The sequence below is a fragment of the Sus scrofa genome, chromosome 2 (assembly GCF_054392235.1).
Source record: "Sus scrofa isolate SSC_HxYL_T2T_F1_AM1 chromosome 2, Sscrofa_HxYL_maternal_Yorkshire_Landrace_v2.0, whole genome shotgun sequence".
Classification (NCBI taxonomy): Eukaryota; Metazoa; Chordata; class Mammalia; order Artiodactyla; family Suidae; genus Sus; species Sus scrofa.
Genome location: NC_139384.1, coordinates 151,687,390 through 151,702,249, shown reverse-complemented (window position 1 = coordinate 151,702,249; position 14,860 = coordinate 151,687,390). Strand labels below are relative to the sequence as shown.

The window sequence follows — 14,860 nt, the reverse complement described above, 5'->3', positions numbered from 1 at the left end:
ACCCCAGCCCGGAAGTGACTTCACTTCCGCCGCCGCAGGCCCCGCCTCTCGTTCTGTCCGCACTGCTCCCCGAGGCCACCAGGGAGCGCGCAAGAGAACCGGCGACCCCAAAGTTCTGGTCTCCCAGGCTGCACACGTGTGCATGCGCAACGGCCTTTCCTGCGTACCCTGGCGGCCGCGGGGAACACTGGAAACCCTGTCTGTCCTCTCAGGAAAACCGGAGTGGGGCTGGGCCAGTGTCCCCACACCCGCCCATCCTTCAAGAATAAAAGGAAACCGCGAGTAGGGGAGCCGAGTACTGAGTGCTGAAAGAGACAAGATATACAGACGACTACTACAGATGGCAATGGTTACTTCAACCACACTGACACTAGATGGGAACATCTAGACGAGGACAGCGCATTCACACATCCAGACACACACACACCAAACGTGATACACAGCGTCACACTACGAGTGATATATACCAAGTCGCATCCAGAGATCTTGACACCGAAACAATAAATGCAGAAATAATAGGGCAAATTCAGAGACATACTAAAATTCACAAGCACCTGCACTCACACACCTCAGGAACACACTTTTTGAAGGTAGATCTTAACACACAGGCGCAAATTATGAACATACGATTCCCAGGCTAAGGGAAGAAAAACCCTGTCCACTGGCGAAATAAAAGAGTGAAATCTCAGGGTCCAAGAATTTCCTCGTCCATCATCTTTGTTGCACTGCACCCCATACATTTCTCTAATCCACGCTTCCTACTTGCAAATCCCGATGTGCGTATTTTTTTTTCTTTCTTTTTTTTTTTTTTTTGGTCTTTTTGCCTTTTCTATGGCCGCTCCCGCGGCATATGGACATTCCCAGGCTAAGGGTCTAATCAGAGCTGTAGCCGCCAGCCTACGCCAGAGCCACAGCAACATGGGATCTGAGCCGCGTCTGCGACCTACACGACAGCTTAAGGCAATGCTGGATCCTTTAACCCACTGAGCAAGGCCAGGGACCAAACCCACAACCTCATGGTTCCTAATCGGATTGTTAACCACTGCGCCAGGACAGGAACTCCTCCCGATGTATATTTTTAGTGATGCTAATCAAGGTACAACATATACTATGTGTAAAAAAATTTCCTAATATGTATACAATATATTTGAAATGGGACACACAAAAAAATAGTAATTTCTTCCCCTGGGGAAATAAAACGAGGGACTGAGGTTTACCTTTTTAACTCTTACAAAACTTTAGTCTTTAAGAAACCACACATTTAATATTTGCTAAAACTAAAGGGGAAAAAAAGTTCCCTCCATAGAAGTCTTGAATCCAAGAGGGGTCCTCTTTAGCGCCATTTCATCCATTAAGAATTTGCTTTGGGGAGTTCCTGCTGTGGCGCAGTGAGTAAAGAACCTGACTGCAGTAGCTCCAGCAGCTGTGGAGGCGCGCGTTCTATTTCCAGCCAGGTGCAGTGGGTGGAAGGATCCTGGATTGCCGCAGCTATGGCGTAGGTCGCAGCTGGAGCTGGGATTCAATACCCGGACTGGGAACTTCCATATACCAAGAGTGTGGCTGCAAAAAACAAACCAAAAGCCAAAACCCAAAAAACCCAACCTGCTTTGCGAGTTCCTTCGTGGTGCAGTGGGTTAAAGATCGGGCATCACTGCTCTGGCTTGAGTTGTGGTGGTGGCATGCGTTTGATCTCTGGCCTGGTAATTTCCACATGCCACAGGTGCAGAAAAAAAAAGTTGTCAGTTCAAAGCTCCAAAGAGGAAGGAGTTCCTGTCATGACTCAGCGAGCAGTTAAGGAACCCGACTAGCATCCATGAGAAGAAGGGTTCGATCCCTGGCCTCACTCAGCAATTTAAGGATCCGCCATTGCCAAGAGCTGTGGTGTAGTTTGCAGATGAGGCTGGATATGGTGTTGCTGTGGCTCTGGGGTAGGCTGGGGGCTACAGCTTCCATTTGACCCCTAGCCTAGGATCCTCCATATGCACCCCCACCGGTGCGGAGAAAACTCCAAGGAAGTAAAACTGGGCTGTTGTTCTGCCTGTCAATCACTTTGGCAGTCATTTGAAGATCTCTACTGGGAAGAAGGGTTTGGCTTTTCTGCCTGCTAGGCAAACAGTGCCAAGGAGATGGTGCTGCTTTACTGGTCGGTGGGGTATGATTGAATCAAAGAACCTGGAAGATAAACTATCAACAGGAGGCTAGAAAAGGCATGAACAGGAGGGAGAACAAAATCAGTAACAGAGTTAACATAATCTGTAGATAACTGTGACACTTAGAAGTGAATCATGGAGATGAACCGAACTTGTTACTTAGTAACACAAGTTGAAAAATAACCTTGGGGAGTTCCTCTTGTGGCTCAGCAGAAAGACTAGTTACTATTCCTGAGGCCAGAAAGACCCCCTGCTCAGTGGTTTACCGATTCAGCGTTGCCTTGAGCTTTGGTATAGGTCACAGACGCCGCTTGGATCATGTGTTTCTGTGGCTGTGGAGTACGCTGGCAACCTCAGCTTCAATTTGACCCTAGCCTGGGAACATCTGAACACCACATGTGTGACCCTGAAGAACAAAAAAAGCAAAAACAAAAAAACCTTTGATAAATTCTGGTTTAATCTAAACCAAAGTTTATGCTGTTTTTCTCACAAAAAAGGGATGAGATCTCAATTCCCAGCTCAGTGATTTTACCATTGGGGTTGAGAGCTTGACGGGCCCAACTGTTCATGCTGTGCCTGGACGGGGGTGGTGATGGTCTTATGAAAGGAAAACACTAACAGAATGAAAGCTATGAAGTTTACCAATGAGGAGGAAAGACACTGCAAGGGAACTATGAGTCCAGAGTTTTAAAATACAGTAGAAATCGAGAGTTCCTGTCGTGGCACAGTGGAAACGAATCTGACTAGGAACCATGAAGTTGCAGGTTTCATCCCTGGCTGTGCTCACCGGGTTAAGGATCCAGCGTTGCTGTGGCTGTGGCATAGGCCGGCAGCCACAGCTCTGATTAGATCCCCTAGCCTGGGAACTTCCATGTGCCGCAGGTGTGGCCCTCAAAAGACAAAAGACAAAAAAAATTTTTTTCAAAAATAAAAAACCACAGAAATCCATCTGTTTGGTTCTAGAAGTAACAATTCTGAAAGTTGAAGTGGGAATCAGGAGAGGATAGCAATGCTCAGGATGGCCATGAATGGGATTTCACTAAACTGCCACCTCCCTGCAAACTTTAGTTTTTATCAAAACGCATAATGTGTAAATCTTTTAAAACTCAAACACTCCATATATAGGGGAGAAACGGGACACATGTAAAGACACCTAACCACGTTCATAGCTATATAAACAATCAGGAAACTGAAAAGCAAAGAGGTCTCTTGTGGTGCAGCTGGTCAGCTTCGGCACTGTCCTCTGCAGCAGCTTAGTTTGTTGCTTGGGGTGGGTTCTGTGTCTGGCCTGGAAACTTCAACTTTCGGCAGGCATGCCCCCCCTTCCCAAAAGAACAAAAAACAAACTGAAAGCCAATCAACAGAGAATTGGCTAATTACAGTGTAACAGAATACAAGTGATGAAATAAAGCAGCTAGGACGGTAAGATTTGTAGGAAGTTGTAGATGTAAACGAAAGGTTTTAGCAGAATGGTGATATGGGCCCACAGATGCAGAGTACCGAAGCCCAAGGAAATTCCTCTCCAATCTAAGACAAGCCTTCTCTTGGTTTTGCACAGCTCAGCTACTTAAAATGAATCATGTTTTCAATAGTTTCACCTACCATTACACCAACAACCATTTTAACTGCAATGCCCTTCCAAAGGCTTTCACAGTACCACAAATTTAAGAGTGAGCACATAAATAAACACTACTTTGCCCTTGTGCAGAGGCAGGCCATTTCTGCTGCTACAGGTAAATCCCACTTGGATTAGGTTCATAGAACCAAAATATCAATGCTCCCATTGTTAGGAAGCACAATGAAAGAATCACTGAAATATCATTAAACCTGTATCTAATTGCAGTTCTTCACCCCAGGTCTACAAATGCTATTGGGGCATTTTTACCTGTTATATTGCCCCCTTTTCATACTCCTGACTGTACATTTGGCTTTACAGAGTTTTTAAACTGTATGAAAATTATCTAAGGACAGAACTATAATTTCAAGGAAAGGCCAGGGCTAAAATCTTAAGACAGAGTCTTTTAAGAAATTACCCGACCGTCCTCTCACTGCAAACATTTTCAATCTAGCATCTCCTAAGTCTTTTACTTAATAACTAGTACCTTAACTGAGCTTTGGCTTGTATGTAGTATAAGTTCATAATTCAGCAAGTCAGATACACCTGGAGTGATGAGGTACCTACTTCCATTTGCCATTTACTTGAAACTGAAATTAGCTGTTCCAGACTTAATTTTCTGAACAACAAATAAAGGATTGACTTGGGAAAGCAGTACCTAGGGTTCTGAAATGGGTGCCTCCCATTAATGACTCTAAAATATGCTTTGCTTTGTTAAGAGTTCCTGCTGTGGTGCAGTGGGTTAGGGATCTGGTGTTACAGCAGCTCCAACTCAAGATTCAATCCCTGGTGCAGGAAATTTCATACGTCGCAGGTGCAGCCAAAAAAAGAAAGACAGATAGCCTTGCAAGGGCCTCAAATTTCCAACACTTCCCTTATTTATAGTTTGTAAGGGTAGCAAAACCCATACTTCAAGCAATAGTAGCTACCCAAACCAGGCATTTGATTAAAACTGCCTAGCAACACTTCAGCTATAGGTGTGAATAGGTAATAATTCTCTAAGTGTGGCCTCTACTCTTGACATCACCTGGTAACTTTTGAAAAATGTAAATTAAACACCCACACTACACCTGACAAATTAAAAACTGTAGCAACATGGCTCAACAATGTTTAAATAAAGGCTCTGGAGTTCCCGTCGTGGCACAGTGGAAATCAATCCGGCTAGGAACCATGAGGTTTCAGGTTCGATCCCCAGCCTCGCTCAGTGGGTTAAGGGTCCAGTGTTGGCGTGAGCTGTGTGTGGTGTAGGCCGGCAGCTGTAGCTCCGATTAGACCCCTAGCCTGGGAACCTCCAAATGCCGCAGGAGCAGCCCTAGAAAAGGCAAAAAGACAAAAAAAAAAAAAACAAAAACAACAAGAAAAAAACGAGTATGGCCCTAAAAAAGACGACAAAAGGCTAAATAAATAATATGTAAATAAATAAAGGAAGGCTCTGGGTAAATTGTGATACATGCTAACATCTGAGAACCACCAGCTTTAAGAATTCACAAAACAATTTTGCTTGTACAGCATGTTGCCTAAGAATCTCTGCCTTTACCCCTGACAGTCAAAGGCCATGCGTCAAGAGTGGAAAGGCACTTTAACGCCGGCTCAAGAAACAGCTTAGGGTCCATGGCAGGGAATGTAATCTCAAACGCACTACCATAGGGTATTTGAGCTTTCGGCCCTACTAGGCCATATTCTGTGATCTAGAGTTTCTACAGAATTCCACTACACACTATGAGCCTCTTGTCACATTTTTACTCATGATGTTATCTTTCAGTTCAAAGTCATCTAAAACACACTGCATACAAAGATGGGCAGGAAATGTGTGTGCTCTTCTTTTATAAACTTAATGCCACAGTAACACTTCATAGTGTTAACTTTTCTTGTCTCCATCTACCTAAGGAAAAGGAGTTAGGAAGTTCCCCTGTGGTGCAGCAGGTTTGATCCCTGGCCTGGGAACTTGCATACACTGGGGGTGCACCCCCAAACAAACCCGAAAAGGAGTAAAGGAATTCAGAGAATGGGTATAATCTTTAAAAAAAAGTTCCTTGGAGTTCCTCTCATGGCTCAGTGGTTAATGAACCTGACTAGTAACCATGAGATTGAGGGTTTGATCCCTGGCCTTGCTCAGTGGGTTAAGGATCCTGCACTGCCATGACTTGTGGTGTAGGTCACATGCAGCTTGGATCTGGCATTTCGGCGGCTGTGGTATAGGCCGGCAGCTACAGCTCTGACTAGACCCCTACTCTGGTAACCTCCATATGACGTGGGTACGGCCCTAAAAAGGACAAAAAAAAGTTCCTTAGCATCATATATTTAACATCTTGAATGTAGGTTCCAGCGTACTCTATAGCCAGAAATTCACCTTCCTCATTAAGAAAATTTTAAATAAAATTAATACTTTTTAGGATACATACTACTACACAGCTGGCCAACTCAAGCCTCACCAGGGTTATTCTCAGATGCCAAATTTATCAATAGGTTTTAAAAGATGTGAAAAAACAAACAAACAAACAAAAACCCCAAACATTAAGTTGTTTCTGAAAGTTCCCTTCACCCAGAATTAGTGTCCGATTAAACTAAAAGTTAAAATGGTGGTGGGCAAAATTTTTTAAACTTTAGTCAAAGTGGAATCACTTATTTAAATAAAGGTTTGCCATAATCTTGGAAATAGCTGTTACAGATTTATTTATCACTAGAAGCTTATGAGAACCTGCTTTCTAAATACTATCAAATGAAGATATTAAACATTCTTTTCTATAACTTGGCATATAGAACAAATTAGGACCTAAGGAAAAAAGCTATCAACAGAAAACAATCAGGGATTCCACTGTACACATAACACTTTGCATAGCCGCTGTTAGTTAAAAGCTGCAATTAAACAAAAATGGGGTAATTAGTAAAGGCAAAAATTATACTACAGAAGTAAACTGGCAAGGATTTTTTGTGCATGTTACATTTTAAAGTGTCATCTACCCTTCAGCACTAGATCATAAAATTTTATCCAATTATTTGATATATTCTTTAATGCACTTGGACCTGTTTCAAAGAGAACCCTTAAATTCTTATTTTTATAAAATTAAAAGTTCATTTGACAATAATCTCTTATACCAATAGTCTCAACATATTTTGAAAGGCTGGTGGAACTAATTCTTGCTATTACATATTATTTCTAATTCTACAGCTAAATACTTAGACATGTCTAAACGTGAGTTTTTGCCATTTCTTCACCCTTATAGCATTTTAAACTCTCAAGGTTTTAAGAACCCAAGAACAATTATGTAACAGGAACAAGAAATCCAGCAGCACCAAAAGCTTGAAAACTCAGACCTTTAGTAGCAGTCTTTAGAACACTCTAGATTAAAAATGTAATTTGTTAAAGCATGCAAAAAAGTGTAACAGTGAATAAAAACCACACCTGACAAATATATTGGTTAACATTTCAAACATGTATAACCAATGAACATGGCCTATTTTTTTTTATTGGTATTCACTTCAGAAACTTGAATCCACAGATATAAGCAGTATATAACCAGAAAGTTACAAGTAAACACAGATTATACATGCAAATTTCTGTTCACAAAGGTCACATGTGCAAGTATATGAATTAGAAGCGTGCGTCTAAGATTATGGCCAAACTGTTTTTAAAATGTAGAAATGTAAAATTACATCTTGAAAAGATGAAGAGATGGTCTACACACTTCAAAAATCAAATGTTGCTTATACCAGATGTATGACAGCTACAGGATTCAAGTGACAAGCAGTAAGATTTCAAGAAATTAATACTGGTCAGAGAGAATGGGAGTATTTTTACAGTTCACTGAAAATACATTGACTACTAGAATACGAAATCTAGCAGGGAACTTAGGGAAAAAAAAAATTACAAAATCTAAAGCCAATTACTTAATATTTCTTATTACCTAAACAACAGCATGACATTAAAAGAAAAATGCACCTGCATTTTAATTACCAATCTCACATTAATGAAGTTCTCCGAAAATGAAACGAAACCAAAAAAGCTTCAAACTCCAAATGAAAAGTCTGCAAGGCTCAGGTTAAAATGCGGAATGTTTCAGATGAAAGTAATAAAAATACAACTGGTTTTGTTCTTTATTGAATGGAATCAAAACTTTTGACATTTCTTTGAAGCTTGGAACTACTAAATTTCATTTCTTTGAATGGTACTAACTTATCTTTCTTAGTGGTGCAAGTGTCTTAAGTAGCTTACAGAGTCAGTCTCTACAAAGTATTTCTGTTACCATTCTGATAAAACAAAAACAATTCTTCATTAACTTAACCGTATATGTATTTTTGCTATAACACTTAACACATGAACAGACATCTATTATTTTTCCACTAAACAAAAGAGTACAATAGCTTCTTCTAACTATCAGTAATGTATTTAAAAAAGGTTAACATTTAAAAACAAAGAACCATTATTTTCTTTGAAATTATTAAGCTTCTTGCACATCTTAAGCTTCCTTCTTCTGCCTGCGTTCTTCTGCCAATTTATTCAGAAATTTCTAAAAAGAAAATAGAAAAAAATGTACAAGGATTAAGTCAACTAAGTGAAACATAACAAATGGATTTACTCCAAAATAAAATACTCTGAGTTTAGGGACTCGAGTCTAATTCTACCATAAACTTATCAGTATTTCTAAGATTCAGTTATTCCTATTAGGCAGTGTATAAAAATAAACTGGACACCACAGTAAGGCATGGGAAAAAAATGGTAAAATATGAAAAAAGGTTATACCAATGCGCAATTAAGACTTAACTTACAGAAATGAGAAAACAAAGGCTGTAATAGTCACAGAGAACTAACTGCTACCAAGAACTTAGATTTTGTTAAAATGACAAGTATTTTATTCAATGACACTTCCATTAGGCCAAGCAGATAAAACATATTAAATTGCTGCTGAAACTAACCACCACCAATACTCTAGTAGCTTTATATTATAAATCAGTGTTATCTACTATAAAGAGTCACCTACAGGAGTTCCCATTGTGGCACAATGGAAAAAAATCTGACTAGGAACCATGAGGTTGGAGGTGTGACCCTTGGCCTTGCTCAGTGGGTTAAGGATCTGGCGTTGCCATTGAGCTGTGGTGTGTAGGTCACAGACACGGCTCAGATCTTGTGTTGCTGTGGTATAGGCCAGCAGCTATAGCTTGGATCCAACTCCTAGCCTGGGAACCTCCATATGCCTCGGGTGTGGCCCTAGAAGGCAAAAAAAAAAAAAAAAAAAAAAAAAAAAAGTCATCTACAACTATGAGTCCTTTTTTTTCTCATGTGGGTATTTCAGTTTCCAGACCAGGGATTGAACCTGGGCCAAAATGGTGATAGTACCGAGTCCTAATTATTAGACTAGACCACCAGAGAACTCCCAATTACGAGTTCTTTAACTCAAACTTTCAAGTTTCTCCCCATTAACTATTTCAATAGTTAGTCATTATGCCACCTGAACAACAAATTTCAAAAAACCCACATAGAAAATTGATATTTTTGGGAGTTCCCGTTGCGGCTCAGCAGAAACGAATCTGACTAGGATCCATGAGGTTTCGGGTTCGATCCCTGGCCTCAATCAGTGGGTTAAAGATTCCAAGTTGCCACTGAGCTGTGGTAGTTCCCAGGTCGCAGATGCGGCTTGGATCCCAAGTTGCTGTGGCCGAGGCGGAGGCTGGCAGCTGTAGCTCCGATTAGACCCCTAGCCTGGGAACCTCCATATGCTGTAGGTGTGGCTCTAGAAAAAGACAAAAAAAAAAAAGAAGACCAAAAACAATAAAATAAAATAAAAAACAAAAAAAAGAAAACAAAATTGTTACTTTTATGCTGTGCTTTATTAATTTATCCTTTTAATCTTTATATCCTGCTGGCCATAAAACTCGCTGAAGAGTGTCATTAATAAGGGATAGGGCACTCGTCTCCAGTACCTTCCAAACTACAGCAGTTACAGTCTAATAACCATTTGAGTATACTTGAGTAACTAATCATATGACAAAATTTGTAACATTTAGAATTATAAATTTAGGAGTTGCTGTTGTGGCACAGCAGAAACAAATCTGACTAATATCCATGAGGGTGCAGACTCGATCCCTGGCCTGGATCAGTGTGCCGGGAATTCGGCGTTGCCATGAGCTCTGGTGTAGGTCACAGACGCGGCTCAGATCCCATGTTGCTATGGCTGTGGTGCAGGCTGGCAGCTACACCTCCAATTTGACCCCTTGCCTGGTAACTTACATATACCCCACCTGTGGCCCTAAAAAATAATTAAATAAATAAACATATGAATTTAGAAATTACTGAATTATCATTCTTTAAAGTGTATTCTATAAAGAGGCTCAATAGATGTTTCTAGAATTCATTAAACTGCTTAAGGCCCATCAATAAATAAGAATGTTATCTTCATTGTTGTGCTGGATCCACAGACCATACTATATACACACCTTTTAATTCACATAAACTTATGTAATCTGCTAGTTTTCAGAAAAGAACTCTCCTCTTTTAGATTCAGCCTTACCTTTAATTTCTGATAATGAGGAAGGCTGCTGCAATGAGTATTCTTTGCAACTTCTTCATTTGTATAAAAGAGTGAACACAGCTTACAGTAAAACCCTGTTTTAGGTATCACATAGTCTATACCTAGAACACAAACATATATTCTTACAAATTCAGTAAACTAAAGATTTTAATAGTGTTCTCAAATCTTTTTTTCCTGTCAATATAATTTGAATGATATGATGTTTACAACAAGTCCAATATGACCTAAGCTAAAAGAAAACAAAAATCATGACATTGTTAACAGTTTGTACTTAATTGACATTTAAGGTCCCCACCTAATTGTTCTCTCAAAAAGGTTAAAATGTAACAGTTAAACAAAACAAAAAGCAAGTGACAGTCTCAAAAACCTTCATGAGGAGAAAAGAGAACATACTATGGAATGGTAACAAAAGGTAATACAAAACCAGGAAACATGCGGAAGAAAAAAGAATGTATTAAGATTTACAAACTGTCCTGCATAGAAGTAAATTAAGAATGTTATCAGAGCTTATGTGAGACCAATTTTTAAAATCTTCCTAAGAGTTTGGGCAGGGTGAGAGGGGAAGAACAAAGCCTTAAATCTCACCAACAGGAACATTGGGCTGATATGGTCCAATTCTATACTCATCTGGGATTGTATAGTCCTCCTTGTTTTCATCGCTTTGGCCGTCCGCATTTTCACTTGTATCTTTGTTAGGATCATCAGCATTCTCAGCAGATTCAGCGCCTGGTTCTGTATTTTCCTCATTTTTAATTCCATTTTCCAACGCTGCTTCGTTCTCTTGGTCAAGTTCCTCGATCTTGTCCACCTTAATTTCAACCAAACCATCATCATTTTTGTCACCAGATTTAAATGTCATGCCCGATTTACGAAGTTTCTGAAGTTCCGAATCTTCCTCATCACCAACCTCATCTAGAGTGACAAAACCTTCCATACTCCCTGGGAAACGACGCTGTTAAGAAAGACAAATTTACTCTGCAACAATTATCCTGCAGCATCCCTTCCATTTGCTTTACTTGAAGGGAAAGGGATAGCGTCTTTGTCTTTATTTTCTTAAAAGGAAAAAAAAAAGCGGCTTTTTCCTTTCTCCCCCCAAAAAGCACTACTCTAAAACAAAAACAAAAAGCTACAAAAAACACTTAGCTTGTTATGAAAGCTAAATGATTGAGGACTTGCCTCATGCAAAGAGCAGAAAATAAATATGGGGATGTTCGTATTCTACATCTTCTGAGACTATTATGCTGCTAAGGAATCAATCAAAGAACTGATCTGTTAAAGTTAAGGTGAATGATGTCCTTTGGGAGAAAAAATCTTAAAATACTCCTATTTAGGAATTCTCTTGTGGCACAGAGAGTTAAAGGATCTGGTGGTATTACTGCAGTGGATTGTGGTATAGGTTTGATCCCTTACGCCTGGGTGGAAACTTTCATGTGCCACAGGCGCGGCAAAAAAAAAAAAAAAATACAATAAATAAAATTAAGAAAGAAAGAAAGGAAGGAAGGAAGGAAGGAAGGAAGGAAGGAAGGAAGGAAGGAAGGAAGGAAGGAAGAGAAAGAAAGAAAGAGGGCAGAAATGAGTCAGATTAGGAACCATGAGGTTGCAGGCTCGATTCCCGGCCTCGCTCAGTGGGTTAAGGATCTGGCACTGCTGTGGAGAGTGGTGGCAGCTGCAGCTCCAATTCAACCCCTAGCCTGGGAACTTCCAAATGTTCTGGGTGTGGCCATAAAAAGCAGGGGGAAAAAAAAAAATCAGGCTCTGGAGCATAACTGATTAGGTTTGGGTTTAAATTTTAACCTGGCAGAGCTTCCTTACCTGCCTGCTTGCATCTCTCACGAGTGTCTTTTTGCCTTTTCTAGGGCCGCACCCGAGGCATATAGAGGTTCCCAGGCTAGGAGTCTAATCGGAGCAGTAGCTGCCAGCCTACACCAGAGCCACAGCAAAGCAGGACCCGAGCCACATCTGCAACCTACACCAAAGCTCATGGCAACGCTGGCTCCTTAACCCACTGAGCAAGGCAAGGGACCGAACCCGCAACCACATGGTTCCTAGTTGGATTCGTTAACCACTGCACCACAACAGGAACTCCACAAGTGTCATATCTTAATAAACCTACTTCTTGCCTATCAAAAAAACACATAAAATTTGGCTCTGCCATTTATAAGCAGTATAGCTATAATTTATCAAATTTTAACATGCCTCAATCTCATTCATGGAATGAGATAACCAAGTATCTATGGTGGGAGTTCCCATTGTGGCTCAGCGGAACCAAATTGGACTAGTATCCATGAGGATGTGGGTTTGATCCCTGCCTGGCCTGGTCACTAGGATGGGGATCCGGCATTGCCTTGAGCTGTGATATAGGCTGTAGATGCGGAATGGATCCCATGTTGACGAGCTTATTTGACAAACCCATCAACACATGAAAGTAAATTATTAGTTTTCTATTAGTTGAATACTGCTTAGAAGGAACGGAATGGAATTACAAAAATCTCATTTCAAAATGGACCTCCTCTCCCCTCAATGTAAGGGGCTCCAAAGGCATTTTAATGTTCTAATCCTTAATGTAGGTGGTAGTCAGTACACCATGGGTTTTGTATTACTATTCATTTACCATATATGTATTTTTATACTGATATTCACCTTAAATGCTCTTATACGGGGCATGTATTCTTAAAAAAAAAAAAAGGTTTAAAAACCTATTAAAGTATCTAAACAAGCTCACATTTTTCAAATAGGAAAAAAATCTTCCAAGTACAACCATTTTTGGCAAAATATTTTAATTGTCTTGGGTCAGTTAACTTACTGAAAATTTCATATCCCTTTTTAAAAAACAAGCTAGGAGTTCCCGTCGTGGCACAGTGGTTAACGAATCCGACCAGGAACCATGAGGTTGCGGGTTCGGTCCCTGCCCTTGCTCAGTGGGTTAAGGATCTGGCGTTGCCGTAAGCTGTGGTGTAGGTTGCAGAGGTGGCTCGGATCCCGTGCTGCTATGGCTCTGGTGTAGGCCGGTGGCTACAGCTCCGATTCGACCCCTAGCCTGGGAACCTCCATATGCCGAGGGAGCAGCCCAAAGAAACAGCAAAAAGACAAAAAAATAAAAAAATAAAAACAAGCTAGATTATAAAGGCTGTCTCCTAGTACTTATACACTAGCACTGCTAAACAGAAGCGCATGTAGTTTTTAAGTCTTTCTCCTTCAATTACTAAAAAGTTCTCTTTGTGAACCGACATTTTTCTTTTGCAATTTAGTCCTACTTAATCTATTCATTGCAGAGTTAGATTTCAATGTTTCCATATGGTTCGCATCTAATTTTTTCCTAATATAAATGACTAATTCCCTTTAATGTGACATTAAGAAAAATAATTTCAAACATTTATCTAATCCAGTTTTCAACTAAAAAAAGGTCAATATACAATCTTTCTTTACCTTTTTAAGCTTTTTCTTTGATGCTGCTGAAGCACTCGCATTCGCATCTTTTTTCACAGCTTTGTCTGAAGGTTCCTTTTTCCCATCAGAAGCCACATCCCCTAAATTAGCAAGATCTGTCTCATCTCCCACTGAACTGCCACTTTCTAGCAGTGCTGCTGCTTCTTCTTCATCTACAAGTAGCTCATCTTCAGATTCAAGCAGCATGCTAGGTTCTTGTTCTGCCTGGTCATCCTTTGTATCTTTTTCACCATCTTCGCCTGACTTCTCTTCTTGTTCTTTACCTTCTGTTGTACTTTCAGTCTTCTGGGAACCATCAGTTTTGGATTTTTTATCACTTGGAGATTCTTTGCCATCTGGAGAGTATGATCTTTTCCTAAAACCAAAAGATAAACCTGAATTAATTCTCTTGAGTTGGAAAACAATAGTTTAACATACTAGTGTATATAAAGACACACACACAAAATGAAATTACCGAGATTTATCCTTTTTCAGTAAGTCAATGCCTCTGTTGGGAATCTAAAAGACAAAATTTTAGGAAGTTAAATAAATTTATTAGAATTTGTAGAATGCATAATCATCCAATTAATAATTGATAACCATTCTTTTTTTTTTTTTAATTTTAGGAGCGCAGCTGCAGCATATATACGTTTCCAGGCTAGGGGTCGAACTGGAGCTATAGCTGCCAGCCTATGCCACAGCCACAGCAATGCCAGATCCAAGGTGTGTCTGTGACCCACATTACAGCTCACAGCAACGCTGGGTCCTTAACCCACTGAACCAGGCCAAGGACTGAACCAGCATCCTCATGGATACTAGTTGGGTTTGTTGCCACTGAGCCACAGTGGAAACTTCTGATGATTATTCTTTGTAAACAGTCAATTAAGTTTTTTTCAATCTCTGTAACCAAACCTAAAAATTTAAACTGCCTACAGTTCATTACAACCAACATTTCAATAGAGCAGTGAATAATATAAACATTTTTGGGAGTTCCCACCTGTGGTACAATGGGTTAAGGACTTGGCATTGCTGCAGCTGTGGCTCAGATTTGATTCCTGGCCTAGGAACTTTTCACATGCAGTGTATGAGGCCTTAAAAAAAAAAAAAAGGTAACAGAACTCTGTTTAAATAGAACATTAAAT

General features: G+C 40.1%; 2 protein-coding genes across 37 annotated transcripts in view; both read right to left on the bottom strand.

Moving 5' to 3' along the window:
• PSD2 (pleckstrin and Sec7 domain containing 2) overlaps positions 1-14,860 on the bottom strand; it is a 684,196-nt gene that overhangs the window by 421,737 nt on the left and 247,599 nt on the right. The gene's annotated exons all lie outside the window — the stretch shown is intronic.
• Positions 7,181-14,860, bottom strand: part of MATR3 (matrin 3) — a 50,698-nt gene continuing 43,018 nt past the window's right edge. For 23 of the 36 annotated variants that reach the window (XM_021084851.2, XM_021084855.2, XM_085014737.1 and 20 more), the window contains 5 exons: positions 14,194-14,237; positions 13,719-14,094; positions 10,878-11,100; positions 10,272-10,393; positions 7,181-8,273 (listed from right to left, as the gene is read on the bottom strand). In XM_021084851.2, the coding sequence (XP_020940510.1) occupies positions 8,223-8,273; positions 10,272-10,393; positions 10,878-11,100; positions 13,719-14,094; positions 14,194-14,237 (816 nt within the window). In that variant the 3' untranslated portion in view covers positions 7,181-8,222. Of the gene's footprint in view, positions 8,274-10,271; positions 10,394-10,877; positions 11,245-13,718; positions 14,095-14,193; positions 14,238-14,860 lie in introns of all 36 variants that reach the window. The other 13 variants (XM_021084847.2, XM_021084848.2, XM_005661711.4 and 10 more) reach the window with 1 other exon arrangement.